The sequence below is a fragment of the Hermetia illucens genome, chromosome 7 (assembly GCF_905115235.1).
Source record: "Hermetia illucens chromosome 7, iHerIll2.2.curated.20191125, whole genome shotgun sequence".
NCBI lineage: Eukaryota > Metazoa > Arthropoda > Insecta > Diptera > Stratiomyidae > Hermetia > Hermetia illucens.
In genome coordinates, this window is record NC_051855.1 from 12832358 (window position 1) to 12853383 (window position 21026).

Genomic DNA, 21026 nt, shown 5'->3' on the forward strand with positions numbered 1-21026 from the left:
TCCGAGACGTGCCAACCGGGTCTCGATATCTAGCCCGGAACCTTTCTTTAAGGAAGAAAGTGCGAAACCCCTTGGTTTCAGCTGGGGGTGGAGTGTTGTGGAGACCGCTATCACAATATGCTGTGAATTTACCTGCAGCGAAGTACTAGAGCGGTGCACATTCAAAGCGCCAGTGAGGAAAATTTTCGTTGGGCCTAGCGGTGAGATTACGTCGCTAGATCTGACCACGAGTCCTTTTTCTTCTGCCCGCAACCTCGTGGAGGTGTGGACGCGTCTAATTATTATATTATTTTCTCTGTCGTTTGAAATTTTGGGAATTGCCAGGTGAGGTTGATAGCAGAAGTTGAATAAAAGCCATGTTGATATCTTTGATTTGTTTATTTAAGTCCAATATCGGTCCTGCTTCTCATTGAGGTGTTCACAAAGTGGGAGATGTGAGTAAACTGTCCCTTCATGAGTGACTGTTCCACTTAACCCTCAAGCAATGTAGCTAACTTTTAGGGAGTAGATCATTTCCATAGAAAAGAAAGAAAGATAATTAAAGGTGCTAACTTCAGGCAAGTATCTGGAAGTAATTGGTACCGTCACCAAATAAAAGAAGTAGTTTAACAATACTCTGGTGAAAAACGGAATAAAAAAATCGAAATTACCACTCCTTGGGGAAGATATCAAGCAGACATGGAGATTATTAGGGATTGAAGTAATCTCAGTCATAATTGGAGCGACAGGATTAGTTCCGCAAAATTTACATAAAGTACTGAAGATGCTCGATCTAGGTTTAGATACAAAAATCTATCATCCTTGCAATCTGTGGTATATTTCGAAGAGTCCTGTCCAGTAGCAATCTGGCCTAGTGGACCCTACACGAGATTTGCCCTGTTTTCGATTTACGAGTAACGTCTATGTGTCCCTGGAGCTAAGAGCTACCACGTTACTCCTTGAAATGTTTGCAACAGTCGGGGATGTAGCAATAGATTTTCGCATGCGTGAAATCGTCCTTTTGCCAATACATAGGCCCAAATTTTCGTCAAGTAAAAACGATCATTCTGGGAGTTTATCAACTGGTCAACAGGGAAGTTTTGCTCATCAGAGAGGTTCGGAAATTCACCAGGTTCATGCAAGCGCAATAACTCAATAACTCCTTTGCTCTTTCGAGTCTAACTTTTTTTTGGTGTTGGTGTAAGATCGTGTGCTTTTTGGAACTTCTAAGGCTTGACCTTGAGCTCATTTTTCAATGTTCTCTGCATGCTTCGCCGGGAAGTTTTCAGTTCTTTGGCCATTTGATTACCGCTTTGTCGTGGATTTCGTTCAAGCCGAACCTTCACTTTCCGAACCATTTCAGGTGATGTTGCCGTTTTATTGTAACGACTTAAGGTACGATGCAGACAGTTGATGTGTTTGAGTTCACGAACAATGTCTTCCATTTCGAATTACTTTTGTTTTATAATACTTAGACGCAAATGCTTTTGGTGGCTTATGCACAATACACTGAAGTGTCATCAAACCAATTTTGACGTAGCTGTCATTATCTTTTGCTCGATAAACCGACGTGAAGTTGGTAACAACAGTTCAATTGCGCCACCCTGTACATATATATACTATTCTAAACTATTATCCGTGAGCGTTCAATAGCTCCTTTCTTAAATGTCCCCCATAGGCAATGGAATTAATACAAATTCTCTTTTCTAAGCTTACGCACTTAAGTATCTAATTTGTGTGTACTTTTTTCCGGGTATTTTATTCATTTATTTATTTACGCATGATTTGAAAAGTTGGTTCAACTCAACTGAGTGGCAACAAAGCATGTACCCAGGCAACTACAAAACTTACCATTTCTAACAATAATTGCGTAGCCGACCGGAGAGTTTTAGTTACACACAATAAAACAAAGGTGTACGCAGCTAATTTGATTGGAAATGAAAGAAAACTTATATTTCAGTTGCGAACCTGTGACTGTAGAAGGAGAGTTTATCGTGTATTCGTAATGGGGGTATTGGAAGAAATTCAAAGATGGGTATGCGTTCGGTTCACTAAGCGGTGACATACCCCCTCATGGGAGGGTATTGCATTTAAAGGGGTAAGCTTCAGATTTCAGCCTGTTAATTGCCCTGTGTGAATGGGGACTATTGCCAGAGAAATACCATTAAACTTCTAGCCCCATCTGGAGTTTTGAAATTATAAAATTTCCTGGATACACCCCCTGAACGGAAACAAGGATCATTGTCCAGGAGTACTTTTGCTATGTCCAGTGAGTATGGATGATCTCCTATTGCACGACCGATATCGCTATTCGCATTTAATTGGCTTAGAGGTGTTAAGTCTGATGAGTGAATTGAGCTCAGTTGTAATACCGTGTTTTTCCCTAATACGATTCCAAGCATACAGAGTAATGAGCTGACCAATGTGCAAACAAGAAAATCAATGAATAACCCCAAATTAATAAGGGCCGTTTATTTATATCATTGACTGTCGTGGAATAACAGCAAAGTCTACACGCTCTGGTTGTTGCTTAGTATCGTGACTGGGTAAGAAAGCTTCTTGGCAGTTCTTAACGATGAGGGAGAAATACATGCTTTGGTAAATGATATATGACTTGCGGTTTCGTCCAGGGCAGGGACAACTCATCAGACGCTGCTTCATCTCTGTCCTGAGAGCAGCGTGACCGAAGTGGTTACAAGGCGCCATTTGCTCCCTTATATACATTCGAAATCCAGTCTTAAGCCGGCTGAAGCTAATCTAGGCTTTTATTTGAACTAAGAATTAAGAGATCTCAAAGTCTGCCATCCACTTGATAGCGGACCGGACTAGTTGGAAAGCAACATACTTCCACGGTTGTGGTCTACGAAGGTGAGGCAGCACCTGAAGAGTTGCCTCTACTTGGGTCCGTGGACCAGAGCCTTGGAAGTATGTTGCTTTCCAACTGGTTCGGTCCGTATCATCGCTTTGGATGTTGTCTTCAGTCCACCAGCCTTAGTTTGGTCCCCTCGGTCCGGTTGCCCACATCCACCGTGGGCTTTTTTTCGACCCTATATAGAATTCTGGTCCTATATTTATTTAGCAAAAAAATGTCAGTTTCTTGTATTCATTAATGCTACCATTGCAGGTTTCATCAATAAATCGTGTCCTCCGAAATTTAGCATCACAAAAAGAACAACAAGCACAACAACAGAATGAATCCGTTTACGATAAGCTTCGTATGTTTAATGGACAATCAGGAGGTTGGGCGTGGTATCCAGGAGCCGCAACACCAGCTCATCTAGCATTACCTCCCACACCAGCAAGTAACCTTACGGGACAAATAACAAGAGACGAACTGAAACGCGGTAAGTACTTATGATTCTGATTTTTATTTTATTGAAATCAATTTCCCTGATCATCCCTCAAACTTGGGATAAAAACTATATTGGGGGGTCGAAAACCATTTCATTCAAATCCACGACGTTTTCAAGTTCACTTCAATGTCACTTGGTAGGTGAAAATTTACTTCCTTCCAAATTAAAACCCGTCGTTGTAGTCCTACTAACGCTATAATTACACAGGTATGTGTCCTTAATTCATTGAAAATGATAATAACATGCCGCAAATAGCTTTATTCCAATTGATCCTATTATAACCCCCCGCCCCCCCACTTTGTCTTGCAGTTTTACTATTTGCATCCCTTCAGATTCAATTTGGCACAAGCATGTCCTACCTATACCCTCATCCCCAATATTTCATCTGGCCATTATGGGTGGTAGTGGATTTATGGGGCTCATGTCAGAGCAAATTTCCATAAAATTGGTGGAGTCCTGACAATGTTGACAACGATGAAAGTGATGATAGATTTTACACATTTAATTTGGCGTGTTTTATAATTTTCATAGCAAACACTGGGTTGAGATTGCAATTTTATCTGGTATTATAGCACATGAAGAAATTTAATATGCATGCGCTTTAATGTACTCGTTAAAGATGGCTAACAGAATAGACTTTGAAGAGAGACACTGATGCACCCTAGCGCATAAGTCGCCATTCCTGTAACGCCTCCCAATCTTTCCCTTCTTCCATTAACTTTGCTGATTCCACTGTAACTTGCCCCAACAATCCTGTGACCTGCTTCGTTCTTACTTCTGTTCCGTGTGTACGCCCTCGAACACTGCTCCTTCTACGCATCTTCTTGGTCCACCATCCGCCATGACTAGCACAGCGGTACTGGTTTATACTGAGTGCAGGCTCAGCATTCATACCAGTGGATGCGAGGCCTATCTAACACCTCTCCCGCAACTCCTCAGCGCAACTCCACGCTTGAGCTCCTCCACGAATTCTCCTGGAGCTCCAGAGAGCCATCCCGATTCCCACGATACCAGATAACCTCCAGTGAGGCTTTGTGGCAGAGCCACTTCAGATGAGTCCCTTGCAGACTCGGGTCTGATCGCCCTCCTCGAGTACGTGGGGCATTCCGGATGTGATCAAAACATGTCATGCCACTAGTCTAACGCAACAGCTTTGTCTCCATCACCGCAAGACACTGTTCATTGCCTTTTATAGTCGGCCAACACTCAGAAGGTTTTCAACATCTTCCTTTTTTACATATGGGACAAATAATGCCTCGTTGCCAATCGTCAGGCATTGACTCGCTATCTTGATTTTTATGCCGATCCACGCCTGGTCGTCCTGATTTAGCGGGACCTCTAACTCAACGATATTTTGGTTGTGAAGCAGTTCATCAAAGTATCCAGCCCATTACTTCAATATCCCCATTTTATCGGAAATCAGATTTCCTTCTTTGTCTCGATAGGATGAGCACCAAGGTGTCCTGCTGACTTAATGGTAAAACTTCCGCGCCTGGTTCGATTACTCCCTTTCGAGTTCATAGACTTGTTGTGTCTCCCAGACTTCTGTCTGTGAAGTCGCTTCTCCACTCGACGTAGTTCGACCCCTCTCCCCTCCCCTCCCTTCCCCGCTCCTTTTTTGTACAGAAAACGAACGTTCTATTTCTGTTTTCGTTACCGAATTCGTCATTGTGCTGTCTACCCAGTCCGAGGCTAACTTTGGTTTTCCATGTAAGGTTTTCAGCCCTAACGAGGCCCCAAACTGAAAGACTAGTTGGAACAATTTGTCCCGTTTTTAGGTGCGGGAGACTGGCCTCCTTCCTTCTCCGTCCGCAGTTTATCATTAAGAGAAGACTCTCAGCGATCTCCACTGGGGGTGGAGATAGGGTTTGGCAGTGGAGCTTTATTGCCAATTATTAGGTCTTCTACTGACCAATATATACCGCCTAGTCCTTTTATCTTTCTTGTATTTTTTTAATAAAGAAATAAATTCAATTTGGAAATATTTCAATCCCAATATTCGCGCCAACTAAACCAGCAAAATTCTCACTGCATTTCATGAACACATCCCTCAGCGAAATAGCTTCATCTTGTTTAATTATCTTTCAATCTTGTTATCCTTTACCTCCTTCTCGCCTTTTGAAGCTATTAAACGCAATATTCGCTACTTGCATTCAATGCAAATACGTTCAGTGTTCTGACAGTTAAATTTCGCCTAGTGCTTTGCCAATGGCGAATTTCCGAGCAGGAGTTAATACTGTTTGTCTTAGGAACTAAAGGAGTCACCAACTCAATATATTTTGTGAATAGGATGTTGACTTGTCCGGAAGTAGCTTGTCTTTGAAATGGATCTCAAATTGCGTGGGTTATTATATATGAATTCACTCCTACGTGATGGTCCCCATGTCTAATTTTTAAGGTTTTTTTTTCGACAGATTTGATGTGAAATAAATAATTAGCTAGGATCCTACCTATTCCTTGCTTTTTTATATAGAATAAGTCCCTGATGAAGCATCATTAGCGGCCCAACAACTGATATCCGACCTAGGCCTGCCTTAGTGAGGAACTCCAGACACTCTTGTTTTGCGCCGAGGTCCACCAATTTGATACCCCTAAAAGCTGTCTGGCGTCCTGACCCAAGCCATCGCTTCATCTCAGGCAGGGTCTGCCTCGTCTACCATAGATATTACTCTTATAGACTTTCCCGACGGGATCATCCTCACCCATACGGATTAAATGACCCGCCCACCGCACTCTGTTCTGCCGGATTTTATCCACAATCAGACAGTCGTGGTATCGTTCATAGATTTCGTCGTTATGTAGGCTATGGAATCGTCCATCCTCATGTAGGGGGCGAAAAATTCTTCAGATGAACAGATGGTGCATCTGATGGCCCTATTCCAGCAGTTTTTCCAATCGCTTGCCCCAGAGAGACAATCTGATCTGTTGCTGATTCGCCTGGAGTGAAGCCTCTTTGGTATGGGTCACTGATGTTCTAGGCATATGGGGCTATCTGACCTAGCAAGATGGCGGCGAATATCTTATAAATGGTACTTAGCAACGTGATACCTCTATAATTGCTGCACTGCGTGATATCCGCCTTTTTCTGTATGGGACAGATAATGTCTGGTTGCCAGTCGTCAGGCATTGATTCGCTGTCCCACACCTTGAGCATCAGTTGAACCGCAATTGATTGCATTTAAGCAGGCTCCACTGTATTGCCCGAATCAGATAAATGACAATCAGATAAGTGACAAGTGCAGCGCCACCTAGCCTCAATTAAATTCAAGGTCAAAATTCCTAAATTCAGGGACGAAAAATTATTCAAAAATGTCTGCTCCTATAATTTAAATATAAAGTGTTGAAAACAACGTCCTAAACAATCTTTGAAAACAATATATTCTGATTGTAGGGATGATTTCAATTATTAGATTAATTATACTATCCAACCCCCCTTTTGTACGTTCAGTAGAGCATTTTATTTCTTACAAGCCCCATGCCCATCACTTTCCTAAAATACAAGCATTAAAATGGAGGGAGAGAGAGGAGAATGCTGGATAACAAACCCTAATAATTGTACTAATTGATTAATTCGTGTATCAGCAAATGTTCCAATTTGTCTGTAATTGCCACGACATTGTTGGCTACATCTTTGATTAGTTATTGATTTTATCCGATGGTATTGAGTATTTGATCCTATCGTTCAAAGCACAAGAGTGTATGTATATGAAACGAATAATCATGGCTAGATATATCAGGAGTTGGAAATTTGGGAATTTCCTAGATTGTAGATATTACTAAGTGCTTACTGATCAAGTTGGAAGAGGTCCTATCTAAAAACAAGTCCCTGGAGGACTTAATCCGGAGTCTGCAGTCGACCATTGCCTCACTAGAGGCAACTATCAAATCAACAAACGGTGGACCTCGCCCCAAGCTCATCACAACACCAACCCCACCTTGTGCCACTTCTTCTACGAAGTGTAGCAGTAAAGAGCAAGCCCCAACAAAATGCAAGCCCCAACAACAACCGCCACAGGTCCCTCGGAGGAAGCCGGTAAATACTGAAATTCCTCATAAGATAGGAGTCGTCAAATCCGCAGAAAATTTCAGGGCGGCAGAGACTAGCATCTCCAGTGCCGTAGTCATAGGCTTCCTGGTGAAGAAATCGAGAAACTCCAACCACCAAATACTCCTGAAATCTGAACCGCAACATAGAACCTTCTCGCGGAAAACAAAACGAAGTTCTTCACATACGCTTTCCCTTCAGGAAAAACCCACGTCACTTGTTATTCGTAGTCTGGACCACACTTACTCTAAACAGAAGATTACCGAGGGACTGAAGGCCCAAGGTGTCTCCAGTGCTTTATTCGTCAAACCTTTCGTCACATCAAACTTTTTCGAAGGCGAAGCAAGAGGGCCATTGACTGGACCTTTGGCTTGTCACCTTTGACGACTCCTTCGAAATGGACGATCTCACCCCAGTAAACGCGATAAACCGCACTTTAATCCGCTTCGAGTGGATTATTAATAAACAGATTCTGCAGTACAAAAACTCCCAGTGAGCCGGCCATGAGATACCGAACTGTCAACTCCAATATCGTTGGTTCAAATGTGACGGTCCACACGGGACAGGTGAGTGTTCCAAGACGCCGGACGAAAGTCCTAAGTGCGTAAACTATGGGGAAAGCGATCACCCCATCAACTGTCGTAAGTGCCCTACCTTTGCCAAAGTCATGGCGAGAAAAGACCTCCTTCCCGGACTAACCCAATCCCACCCATTAGAACACACTTGATTTCAACGCCTTCTTTCACTCGGCCTTCCTTGTCTTGGCAACGCAAGCCACACGGTTCCACATGTACCTTCTAACCAAGCCATCCCAGATCTCCCAACTTACGCAAAGCAATCTCGGCAGTTCTGATGATGTTCAACACGACGATCAACCTTATGACATCAAATCATGGAGATAAGGGCCATTGTGTTGAACATCAACACTATAGTCAGTCAGGCTCGAAGGCACGAGCTCGAATTGTTCCCGAGTGAACATAATCCGCAAATAGTACTCCTGTGTGAAACCAGGTTGCACTATAGATTTCAACTTATTCCACATAGACAGACATCCCCCCCCCCCCTCCCATACCTTGGCGAAGGCACCAGAACACTCTCCTCACGATTGAATCCAGATCAGGCATTTGATAGAACCGAATGCCGACCCCTCTTGTGAACGGGACCAAGGCTGAAGAAAAAGAAGAAGATAAAGTTTTCGCAATGAAAGATAGTTATAGAGATATTACAGCGCGAGATGAGTTGGTTGTGTGTCAGTTTCGTTGCCCTAGATTTGAATTTCGGTGGACGAATTTCGAGCCCCGGGTTCGAATCCCAGGGGCAATAGTTTATATTTGAAGACAAAACCACATTTCTTGAGTTGCTTTGCTTTAGTGCTGGTCAATATCTCTTCAAATAGCTTATACCACATATATCACATTTTTTTCGGCAATACTATTCTAAGATACTTGCAGCTGCTGAATTTGTCGCTTGGATTTTTTTCTTTTTCGCCAATTTAACCAACGGCCCGCATACTTTCGTGTGTCGTTTGCCTGCAACCGCTTCTCTACAAATTATACACGTGAAAGATTATACAAACTTGTCTCTTTAAATTTATGTTACTCGAGAAGACTGGTTCACTGGTCACAATTGGGGAACCTTTCGTCGCATCATTTGTTCTGCAACTTCCATACAGAAAAAAAAAAAAATTGTAACCCAAAACAACGAATTTTCATAATACTACATGGGCCGGTATCAAACCGAAATTTAGGATGTCTATCGGTCACAAAATCTCCTCTCAAAAGTTCCAATTAGCAGCCTATAAGGTAGCTATCTAAGCATACTATAGATGAACACCTTCGAAGTCTATCATCGAAGAGAAGATATTTGTAACGAAAAGCCTAATCATGCGGAAATTTAATCTGCATCGGATTTTTAAATACTCTAAAGAAAAATTCATAAGAGCGTAAATAATTTACAATGCAGGACAAAATAGAAGATAAAAAACAATGTACAGTGATGACAGTCTGGAGATATAAAAACAAAAAAGATAAAAAAAAAATGGAGCACCATCTCCCATTCTATGTTCCCTCCGAAATAGGATATTTCCAAACTTGGACAAAAGTCCGCCAGTGATGAACTTGACCAACAAGCCGTGCTGGTCCACTAATGGACACGGTATTTCTTGAGACAAAAGCAACAAAACCTGGTTTCAATCTTGAGAGAAATAAAACCGGAGGTCCTTAGAACATCTTCGTCTCACTATCTGTAGAAGAAAATCAACAGCAATCTTCTGGCATTAAATAAATGGATTCAGTTGGAGCCACTAATGGTTAGGTCGTCACTCCTTCTTGTCTCTGCGTTGGCTAGTTTATGTTAGCCTTTCACTGTAACTTAAGTTAAACTAAATAGCTTGCTCTTGAAGCAGGACCTTCTAAAATCCTTGTCAACAGTTTCACATGAAATTTTGTCGACAAAAGAACGAATTCGACCGTTTCATAGCTACAGGTGTAGCGCGTCAACCCCACCTATATGCCGTCGTTCTCATTACATAAACCGTCCCTCATCAACTATAAAATCGAAACAAGGGAGGGCTATTTATCACAGTTACTGTCGCGTTTATCGCATTCCAATTTGTTTCGGATCTCAGCACCTTCCCCACAAAATTATGGGGTCTGATACCTGCGTTGAGAGCGTCGTTTAACCTCCCTCTTTCAATTGCGAATCTCGGGCAATGGAACGTAATATACTCCCGGTCCTCGGGTGTAACAGCGCATTCGAGACAGCCTGGGGACTCATTCCATCCGAAGCGATGCAACTAATTCCTGTACCCCCAGGAACTGTGTTAGTTGGTAATTCAACTCTCCATGCTTCTGCTCAACCTATCTCTCAATACACGGGATCAGTGCACGTTTCCAGTGGCCTTTTTCGTAATTATCCCACCATTTTGTCATCTCCACTAGCTCGCAGTCACTTCAACCGGCTTCACCCTCCTTCTCCGGTGGAGACAGTGTGCCTTATTCGCTAGAAGATCCAGGAGAATCTACCCCGCGATGACATACACTGCCTCACCAGATACCCTCCTATATATACTGCACATCCTCAGTGCGATTGGCCGGTGTGCTAATCTTACCCTTCCCTGGTTCACGCCCAGACAGGAGCCGCGTATAGCGGGATGGATTTCACCAGCCCTGCCGTTAGCAGCCGGCGACTAGATTTTGGCCCTCCAATATTAGGCATCATCGGTGCCTTTTCGCGCGCATAATCCAGGTGTCCTTTTAAGCTCAACTTGGCATCGATAATTACCCCCAGGTATCCAATAAACGATTTTGAAACGACCTCGTGATTACCAACCCGGATTTTGACAGTGTAATTTTTCCTGTGGTTGGTAATAAGGACCGCCTCGGTCTTATCTTCCGCCAGGTCCAATTTCACTGTTTGGAGCCATGTTTTGATGGCATGAATGGTTTCACTTGGATACAGTTCCATTTCCTGGTGGTGTTTCGCAACTAAAACCATTGCCAAGTTGTTTGCAAAACCAATCAACTCTCGATTATCCTAGCTGAGTAACCAGGATTACCCAATTAAAGGCATTCCTGACAACCCAGCGTCACCACCGCGCAGCACTTGCCTCCCGAGCAGGCCTATGACGATTGATATGGCATCGAACGTGGGCTACGCTCTGCGAAACCCATACTCCGGCAGACCACCCGCTAGCTCGACGAACGGAAGCAGCCCGTTCTACATTACCCTCTCCAACATCTTCCCGACGGTGTCTAAAAGACAGATAGGGCGATATGAAGTGGGTGCGCCAGGTCGTTTTTGGGCCGTCAATGGCAAAAGCAATCTATGCCTTTTTCACTGGGCAGGAAACACTCCTTTGGAATGTACTTATGAACTATGCGGGCTTGATTTTAGCAGCCAACTTCAGGGCTTTGTTCGGAATTCCGTCCAATCCGGGAGCCTTATTATACCCAATTCGGCCACAGATCTCCCGTAGCTCCTCCTCGGTAACCCCTGGGACTGTGAAGACATCCTGTTGCACCGTTTGTTGAGGTCCACTTTCTTCCTGTTGTGGGAAAAGGATTGCGATTATTTTCAACAAAAGTTGAGGGCATGTCACTTGAGGTTTTTTGTGCACGAATCTTGCTTCTTACAACATTGTATGCAGTGCCCTACGAGGTCGTATTTGCCTCAAGGCACAACTGCTTATAGCAATTCCGCTTACTTGCCCGTATAGCTTCCTTAAGACCACTTCGATGATTGCGGTATTCCTTCCCCGAGTTCTGATGTTCTGGCTTCCCTCCTCGCTCGCAGACACGATCCTCTCAACAGTGCAATTTCTTGATTTCACCAGTAGTTTGGTATTCTACTGTGGTCGAACTTCTGTCGCGGCATTGTAGAGCCGCATCCCTGCGTTACCTGTTGACATAATTGGCTCACTTTTTCCAGCGCCGTTTTCTTCGAGTCGTGACCTCCTTTTAAAGCCGCCAGATATAACTCTTCCTCGGAAGCTCCAGCGGGCCACCCAGCTTCCCCGGTTTTTCCACTTCTATCACTCACTCATTCGAATGTCGCCTACCCCGTTGATGTCGAGAAAGATAGTCTGGTGGTCACTGTGGGTGTAGTGTTCACTCACCCGCCAGACCATTCCTCCCGCCAACGAGCCACTGAGGTAAGTCAGATCGACGACTGAGCCTAGCCCTCTGTCGCGGAAGGTGGTTTCAATCAGGATTTGGCCCCGTAGAAATCTGGCTCTCGGGAATGCCATTGTTTGGCTTGCCGTCCATATGCTCATACCATCGCGTTTCCTGACGAGTCTTTCACTCACGGAGCACTAAGGTCATTTCAACAAGGTTCACATATTTCCTGCCCGTCCACATTCGACTCTCGATTGGTTTCCGAAAGCAACTGCCTCGCAATGGTTGAGGTTGATTTGTATAAACCTCGTCTAGGTCTTTGCACTCGATGACTACCTGTTGCTTTCGAGCTTTCACGCCTGCTTGCTCACCTAGCACCTTTACCACCTGACCGCGAAAATTATCCCCTGTCTTCTCGCTGGACATGTTTAGCTCCCGCATCTGATCCCCCTTTGCGTTTGCCTGATACGACTCACACTGCCGCTCAGGTTTGTCAATTCCGGGCTGGCTTTGACTTTCCAAAGGATATCGGCTTTGGGCATGTCTCCTTTCTTGGAAATAATGATTATTTCCGGAGTAATCTTTTTTTCCCCCATCTGCCGCCCACCTTTGCCCATTCTACGGGTGTACGAGCTGTAGGTTCTTCCAGTTTTGTCAAAGTTGAAGCCGTAATCGAAGAACTACCCAAAACTTTCGCCAGCTCAGCTTTGTTCGCCGAAGAGGCCTTTTTCTTGTTGTCTAATTACTCAACGAAGGTACTATATACACGATGTTCCTACCACTGAAGTTATGCTTCCAGAACAAACAAAAGATAGAAGATACTCCGATTGTCACTTTATTGAAGTCCCCGAACAGGAAAAGCATCTTTTAAACCGATTGAATTAAAGCAAATCCCAAATATCCTTCTCTTCTATCCTTCTCAAATCGGCCATTATCATTCCAGATTAATTGAATTTCGTTCCCATTACAATAAAGAATTTCCTCGTTTATCTATAGCAAAAGTATCTTGAAAATCCTCCAATTTCAATTGTCTTTTTCATCTTATTACTCTGTATAATGCTAAATAGTACCCACTTGAGTACGAATCCCACCCCTCTTTCTCATACAATACTCGTCCCAATACCCATTTCCAGCTGGTTTGGGAAAGTTCTCAAATTAGGGATGACCCTCAGCTAACTTCGATTATTATTATTGCATTTCAATAAATTCTGGTTTCGATGTTTATGTTGACAATGACAACATGTGTATTTTAGTTGATATTGCCCCTGTTTTCACATTCGAGTTTCCCTTTTTCAAAACGAGATTGAATTTCTCAAGTAGAACAACTGCATCAATTTGTGCAAATAGTGTTTTCCCTCAACTAGTTCGGGGTTAAGATGTTTTTCTTTTGTTAGTTTTTTTTTTGTTGTTTGTTTATTGTCCTCAATGAGTAGTATTATTGCAAATTTTCTTAAATATATAAATATATACATTTTCCACCCTGAACGACTGCTCTATTATCGCATAGTAGACTATTGACCAGGGCAATGTCTGTAGCAAATTGAAGAAGCAGTACATCGAGTTCATGAAGGAGTATCTCAATCTCAATCACATGAAGGAAATCAACCCTGTTAATGTTATGTATTGCCACCATGGGGACCTTGGGACCCTCTTGCCCAACGTGCAGCAACACATTTAAAGTTTTCCTAGGTTAATCCCAGAAACGCGGGCCGTGGTAAGTCTCTAACGCTTGCTACTAACCTCGGATCTGACCTTGCTCCTTCTTCTAAGCAAACATGTCCTAGGTACACTGCTTCCTTCCACAGGAATTGACATTTCTCAGGCTTTAATTTCAAGTTACTTTCCCTCTCTGTCTAGGTTTTTGCCATAAATTACTATGTCCTCTAGATAGAGGAAACATTCCAGGCCATGGAGTCCAGTGAGGACGTAATTCATTAGCCTTTGGAATGTTGCTCTTGCCCCAATCCGTACTGAAAGCGGTCTTGACCCGATCACTAGCTAAGTCCAGTGTGGAGAAATACCGTGAATGTCCTAACTGGTCCACTATGTCCTCAATTCGAGGAAGGGGAAATGAATCTCCTATGGTCTTCTCATTTAGTTCCTGTAAGGGTTCTTGGACGGTTCACATAAACACAGGATTTCAAAAAACCCCATAGAAAAAAATCACAAGGGGACAGATCGGGAAAGCGTGCCGGCCATTCCAAATCGCCTCTAATTGAGATAAGGCGCTCTGGAAAGTGTTCCCTCAAAACAGCCATCGATGCTCTTGAAGTGTGTGCTGTTGCACCGTCTTGTTGGAACCAAGTGTCCCCCAAATCCAAATTTTCTAGCCGTGGGAAAAAAAAATTCTGTAGCGAATTCACTGTCACTGTAACCTAATTTTCCTCAAAAAACCAGGGACCAATAATTCCAGCTGAGGAAATTGCACACCACACTGTGTGACTTTGGGTGAATGCAAAGGCTTTTCATGCAATTCTCGAGGGTTGGTGTCAGCCCAGTAGCGCATGTTTTGTTTTTTAACCGACCCACACAAATGAAAATGGGCTTCATCGCTAAAAAAAAAACAATAGCACCCTCGGGAACGACATCAAGAAGAAGCTCACACGCGTTCATCCGAGAATTGAAGTCACGTTCTGAAAGTTCCTGCACTATCACCATCTTATAGGGATGAAAATGAAGATCATCACGAAGAATTCTTCTCACAGAACGATCGGATAGTCCAAGGGCAGATGCGTGTTTGCGCGCAGAACGCCGTGGCGATCGCCAAATTGACGCTCTCACTGCTTCAATGTTCTCAGGTGATCTAACGGGTCGAGGGACTCCAGTTCTTCCTTTTGTCGCACTTGCAATTTGTCTGAATGTAGTGACCCATGTAACAATTGATTTGCAGTCTGGGACGGGAGCCAACGGGGCGATTCCGAAATGCACGCTGTGTTGCAATAACCGAACATCCGCTTGAAAAGTAAACCTCAACGGCAAAGGCACGCTCCTCACTATTCCAACGCATGATGGCGACTGAACCGTGTCGGGACAAAACTTTACAGTATCCCCTCTTGAACGAGACCACTAGCGCTCCGCTATGACATCAACTAACTGAGTGGCGCGCATTTTAAAAAAGGAAGTTATGCTACCGCACCCTGTATGATGTCCCTTGTATAGATTAGCTTATCTCCCTTCAAATGGAATATTTCATGATATTCATTATATAATTTTCTAAGTTCACGCTGGTCCAACCTTGCTTGTTCTGCGTTCTGTTGGAGGCCATCGACTGTGAATAGTTGACCATGGTGGACTATAGGGCCGTCACTGTCTCTAGTACGCCCATTTTTGAGCCATTTTGATACCCCTCAAACGGGTCAGTTAGTAATACTAGATTTTTTTTAATTCAACGTCAGTCTCTGTACTACTAACGAGTGGGATGGCTACTTTCTGTGCTTTGTCCGGCGAATAAACTATTCCCAACGTAGACACCGCTACTTAGCTCTTGTGCCAGCCAGTGGGTGTCTTGAGCCAAGGGTACCGGTACCCTGGCCGACGCCTGAATACATGGTGGTACTCTCACTGGCTCTTTTGTTCGTACTTGTTCGTTGTCAGAAATACGCGGGTATGCAACTTGACGCCCTATGCAACACGCCCTACTAATAACATTGGCCCCTGCTCTGCGGTAAGCCTATCTTGAATTCCTTGGGACAACTCCACTGGCCGACTTGAGTCTCGACAGTAAAAGCGTCTCTCTGAAATTTTGACTCCAGATTCGGGTGTGTCCCTATCTGTCCTTGATCCATTTTTAAGGTTTTATGTAAAACAAAACCTTATTAAAATCTGTTGACTGTCTGTCTGTCTGTCTTTTTTTATGCGTTGAAAGATAGAAATGTTCAAAACCTACCGCTGGCTCTTGGCATACGGTTATGTGAGACTTTTACTCACTAAAACCACCACCTTCTCGTTCCCTTACCCCGCGAGACTGCCATTTCGGTATTTCGTCGCGGGGCAGAATCAGTTACGAACTGCGCTTCGTGTCGTTATTTATAACTTTCCTCCGAATCTCCTTCTTCCTCAGCAGATTGTGGATCGCCTTGAGGCTAGTATGCGGCCCATGATATTCTCGGGTGCTAACCATGCCCCCCTCCAGAATCATCACGCATGTCCGGCAATATGGGAAGTTGTCACGCCTGAAGCGATAAAGATATGCATGGTACCCTCTATGTCCACTTAGGAATTGAGTTAGGTGATAACTAACCTCACCGTGCCTTCGTTTTATCCATTTTGAGACATCTGAAATAATCCTGTGTGTCCAGCGTCCTTCTGGTGAATCATCCCATCTTTTTTGCCACGGCGACTCAGGTTAGAGGACCATATGATGTGACACCGGAATCACCGTCGGTGTCATATCTAGAAGCTAGACTAATGTCGCGATTACGCATGTTTGTGAAGGAGGTGCTGGACGAGGAACAGCGTTCTTCCACGCTTAAAAATCCTCCGAGAGTGGATCGCCCCCCGGCACCTGTTTCTCTTTCATCGCCATTACCCCCATTAACTCTCCCTTCCAATTCCTCAGGACGACTACGCAGCATGATGTCCCCAGACAAGATTACTCACATCATAAACTCGTGGGGTTTAAAATATGACGGCTCTGAGGGATCGCTGCCAATAGAGAAGTTCCTTTTCAGAGTCGAATCTTTGACTCATTCGACTCTGCAGGGGAACTTTTCTCTTCTCTTGGAGTTCGCCTACACTTTGTTCTCTGGGGAAGCGGCTGACTGGTATTGGGAGTATCGGCAAAGCAACCCTGACGCGCAATGGACGGATCTGCGGGACGCTCTCCGAGATCAATTCCGAGATCGGTTGCCGGACATTGATCTTTGGGAGCGAATTCGGAGCCGGACTCAAAAGGATCGGGAACCCTTCAATGAATTTTATAAGGGACATCCTCTAATCGAATAACTGGCCGGAGGATGTCGAGGAAGGGTGGGAACCTCAGAGGCCGCGCCTCGTACAAGATCTGAGGCGGAAGAGACAGCACTCGAGACGGTGATCCGTCGTGGATCTTCCCCTCCTTGATCGCGGCACTCGGGTCCGGAGACTTACGGCTCCACGCGCGCGGTCGAGCCGGTGGAACTTGGAACTGTTTTGATGGCCACTGTCAGTGCTTTATTCGGAATGCCGTCTAAACCTGGGGCTTTATTTTCGGCAATCTTCTTCGCGGCTTCCAGGACTTTTTTAGTGGGTACCTCGGGTATTTCATCGGGATCTATCTTGGAGAGTGGGTAAGTTCGATTCATTTGGAACTTGTAGGAAGAGAGTACTAATGATATCTCGCAGAGCAAATCAGGGTTGGTGACCGGTCACAAGCGTTCACCATTTATTGTTGCCATCACTGATGCACCTCCCCATGGGCCGGAGTCCGCTTCCTTGCTTAACCTCTTGAAGTGGTCGGTTTAATTCTAGAGATGGATGGATGGATGGATGGTCACGAAGCCGCGGCCACTGCAGTCTGCTTCTGGTTCTTCGTTAAGTTCTCCTAGAGCTTTGATCTATTATCTATTTCCATCCCCATTTTGTACTACTTATTTGAGGTCCTTTAAATATTCGTTCACAAGCTACGAATTTGCCAACATAAACGTCTTACAGTAATGGCAGGAGATGGAATATTAAATCACATACATTAATACTGAACAGCAGTAGAGGAATGGGCTCTTCACACTTCGCTACGGAAATCTGGTGATGAGCAGCCATTAAAGATCAAATTCAAGGAATCCTTCCACTTGACATTTTCCGAGTGCAATAAGCCCAATAAATGATTGTCATAAGATTAAAGAAATGCGACACATTCCTCACATTCCTGCGCCATACGTTGCCACTCCTCATTTTTATCTTTTTTTTTTCCATCCCCCAATTATTTTCCAAGAAGATGTTATTTATCGAAAATGCTGGTAGTGCAAGAAAAAAAAAAAGGTCAATGAAAATCCAGTGATTCAGAGTGAATAAGCACCACTTTTAGCACTTGGTTGCTTAGCAGCTAATACTGAGAAAAGCGCACATATCAGTGCGTATCAGATTATCATGTGTTTCTCCTCCCTCGATAGCTTTAATTCATTTTTGATTATCAATTGACATCAAAAGAATGCAAGGACAAGTGTTTTGGGGTTGTTAGGGGCTTGAAAATACTCTCAATACTATTTAGAGCCCGGAAAATCACATTTTCAAGTTAGTCGAGGTGGAAAAATTACAAGGAAGGAAAGGGCGTTGCTATGCCATCACCCACCGGCATTTTGCCAAGCACCATCAGCAATATAAAATGAACCATCGCGCTCTTGAAAATCTCTCCTGCAATTTGTTCTTTTTGCAGTTGCTTGAAGTAACCAACAGATAAAGATCTCTGGATATTGCTTGAATTTGGTAGTATCTTTTCAAGCGTTATAGATATAGAAAAAAGGAAAATTCTATAGAAAAAAGAAATGATTTTCTCTTCTCTTTGATTTTGGAATCTCTTCTATTTATTCGTTTTCTTTTGAAAACATTTTACTTTAATTACAAAGTGAATGTATCTTGAACAACTTCAATTTCTCTATCTCAATTTCGTGATAGGTTCCTGGAAATATCTAATCGAAAATATTCATACAAACTAATTTGCGTGAAGGGTCCATAGTACAGCTGAATGAACACAAATGGGAAGATAGTGCTCATATATATATAAAGCCCAAGGACCCTCTTCCCGTCCAGCCGGACCGAGGGGCGACCAACCTAAGCATGGGCTGAAGGCAACACCCAAAGGCCCGCATCTCAGCGATGATGCGTTTTAACGTAAAGTGTGTGCGACCAGGACTCCGACAGGACTCTCCGGACTATAGCACATGTTGCAAGGATAACCGCTTTTTGCGTCTCCATGGCTATGTCCAGTCCTAAGACCACACCTTTTCAGCTCTTCATGGAAATTTTGTGGGACTAATCCCGTCGCTAAAATTACCACTGGGACTACTTCGATCTTTTGTAGTCTCCAAGTCTGCTTCATATCGTCCTTCAAGGACCTTAGTTCCGGATTTTTTTCGTGTTGTTTTTCAACAGTGTCCCGATCCAACTGTACGGCTACATCCATTATGAAGCACGCTCGTTCTTCCTTCAGAAGCAGAACTAGATTGGGTCTGTTGTGATTGACACTGCAGTCGCTGGCAATAGCGTGATCCCACAGTAGTTTGACCCAATCTTTTTCCAAGATTCTCTGCGAAATATACTTATAATAAGGATGGTAGGTCGTCGTATCGTGCTATCTGCCTGTTGGTTACAATGGGGAAGATGATGGAGAAAGTCATCTACAACAGACTCCTGCCCATTGTCGAAGCCAGCAATGGTTTGTCGGAACGCCAGTTTGGTTTCCGACGGGCCCCACTCTACGGTGGACGCAATTGACATGGTGGTAAACCTGGCAAAAGGTGCACTGATTTCTGGAGTTGGATGTCAAAAACGCATTCAATTCGACCAACTGGAATAGAATTAACGGGGCGTTGGCTGACATAGGTGTCCCCCGGATACTTAGCGAATTTGGTGGAAAACTACCTCTCAGAGATGACTCTCTGGTACAGGACAGATGAGGGCCCCAAAGAGTACATTGTCACAGCCGGGGTACCACAGGAATCGGTACTCGGTCCCCTGTTGTGGAATATCATGTATAATGGGGTGCTTGCTCTTCCCGTCCCAGAGGGGACTACGATTGTCGGCTTTGCTGGATGACCTAGCTGTGGTTGTTGCAGCAAAACACCCAGAAGATGTGGAGGTTTACGCAACGGAAACAGTGAAAGCGGTAAAGTCCTGGCTAGAAAAGGCCGGGCTGACCTTGGCGGACGCGAAAACGGAAGCGGTCTTAATAACGAACCGCAGAAAAGTAACACTGTGAAAGTGGAGGTCGGTGGACATACGGTCGTATCAAAGCCGGCTATTAAATACCTGGGGGTAATAATTGACACCAAATTGAGAGTATGCATGCCAAAAGGCAGCCGGTGCCACCACGGCACTTGCAAAAATATTGCCAAATATTGGTGGACCGAAACATTGCCGGAGGTTGATGCTAGCCGGAGTGGTGCACTCCATTCTGCTCTACTCGTCGCCTGTGTTTGCGGAGACGCTTGCAAACTCTCAGAGACGGAAGCAGGTGAACTCGGTTTACCGGCGGATGGCTTTGAGGGTTTGCAGTGCTTTTAGAACCACATCAGATGAGGCAGTATTAGTGGTGGCAGGCATGATCCCGGTTGACATTCTGACCAAAGAAATGAGTGTCCTGTACAATGCAAGACGTATGGAGGGGCATGCACAGCGTAGACATGCGGCAAGGTCAGAGTCGTTTGATCTCTGGCAACGCAGATGGGACGAGTCTACGAAAGGTCGGTGGACGCACAGGCTCATTCTCAACATTAGGGTGTGGCTTGAGCGAAAACATGGGGAGACCAACTACCACATTACCCAGTTCCTCACAGGACACGGTGGTTGTTACAGGCAGTATCTGCACCGCTTTGGGTTGGATGATTGTCCGAACTGTCCCAGATGCGATGGCATACCGGAGGATCCAGAGCATGTGATGTTTCACTGCTCACGATTTGCGATGAAGAGAAGGAGCTTAAACCAGGTGCTGGGCAGGAGCGGGACCCCGGAGAGCTTGGTTACTGAAATGCTGGAGTCCGAGGAAAAGTGGCTTGCGGTTGGCTCCGCAATCATCGAAATGCAGGAGGAGTTGCTGAAGGAACAAAGAAGGAGGTGTTCCCGAACAGGCCAGTTTTCAGGACAAGATCCAGACGCCGTTCAAATTCCTGCAGCAACTTTGATTTGCCGAGGTATTTGTAGACGTCATCCGAATCCATACCCTTAATTTAGGTGTTAGATCTTGGCTGTATCCTTCGTTGTCGGTGTGTTTTCCCCGAATAATTGTTTTTATGCGACATTCCTCCAAACCCAACTGCATGCCGATATCCCTGCTGAACTGGATGGTGATGTTTAGCAAGGAGCGAAATTGGTTTTGGACTTTGACTTGGAACCCGTATTTGC

At 44.4% G+C, this 21026-nt stretch overlaps 1 protein-coding gene across 5 annotated transcripts in view; it reads left to right on the plus strand.

Moving 5' to 3' along the window:
* The window catches only part of LOC119660891 (paired box protein Pax-6), a 148927-nt gene that overhangs the window by 110926 nt on the left and 16975 nt on the right, over positions 1 to 21026 (plus strand). For all 5 annotated transcript variants that reach the window (XM_038069821.1, XM_038069820.1, XM_038069817.1 and 2 more), the window contains one exon: positions 3104 to 3323. In XM_038069821.1, coding sequence (XP_037925749.1) covers positions 3104 to 3323 — 220 coding nt within the window. The remainder of the gene's footprint in view (positions 1 to 3103; positions 3324 to 21026) is intronic.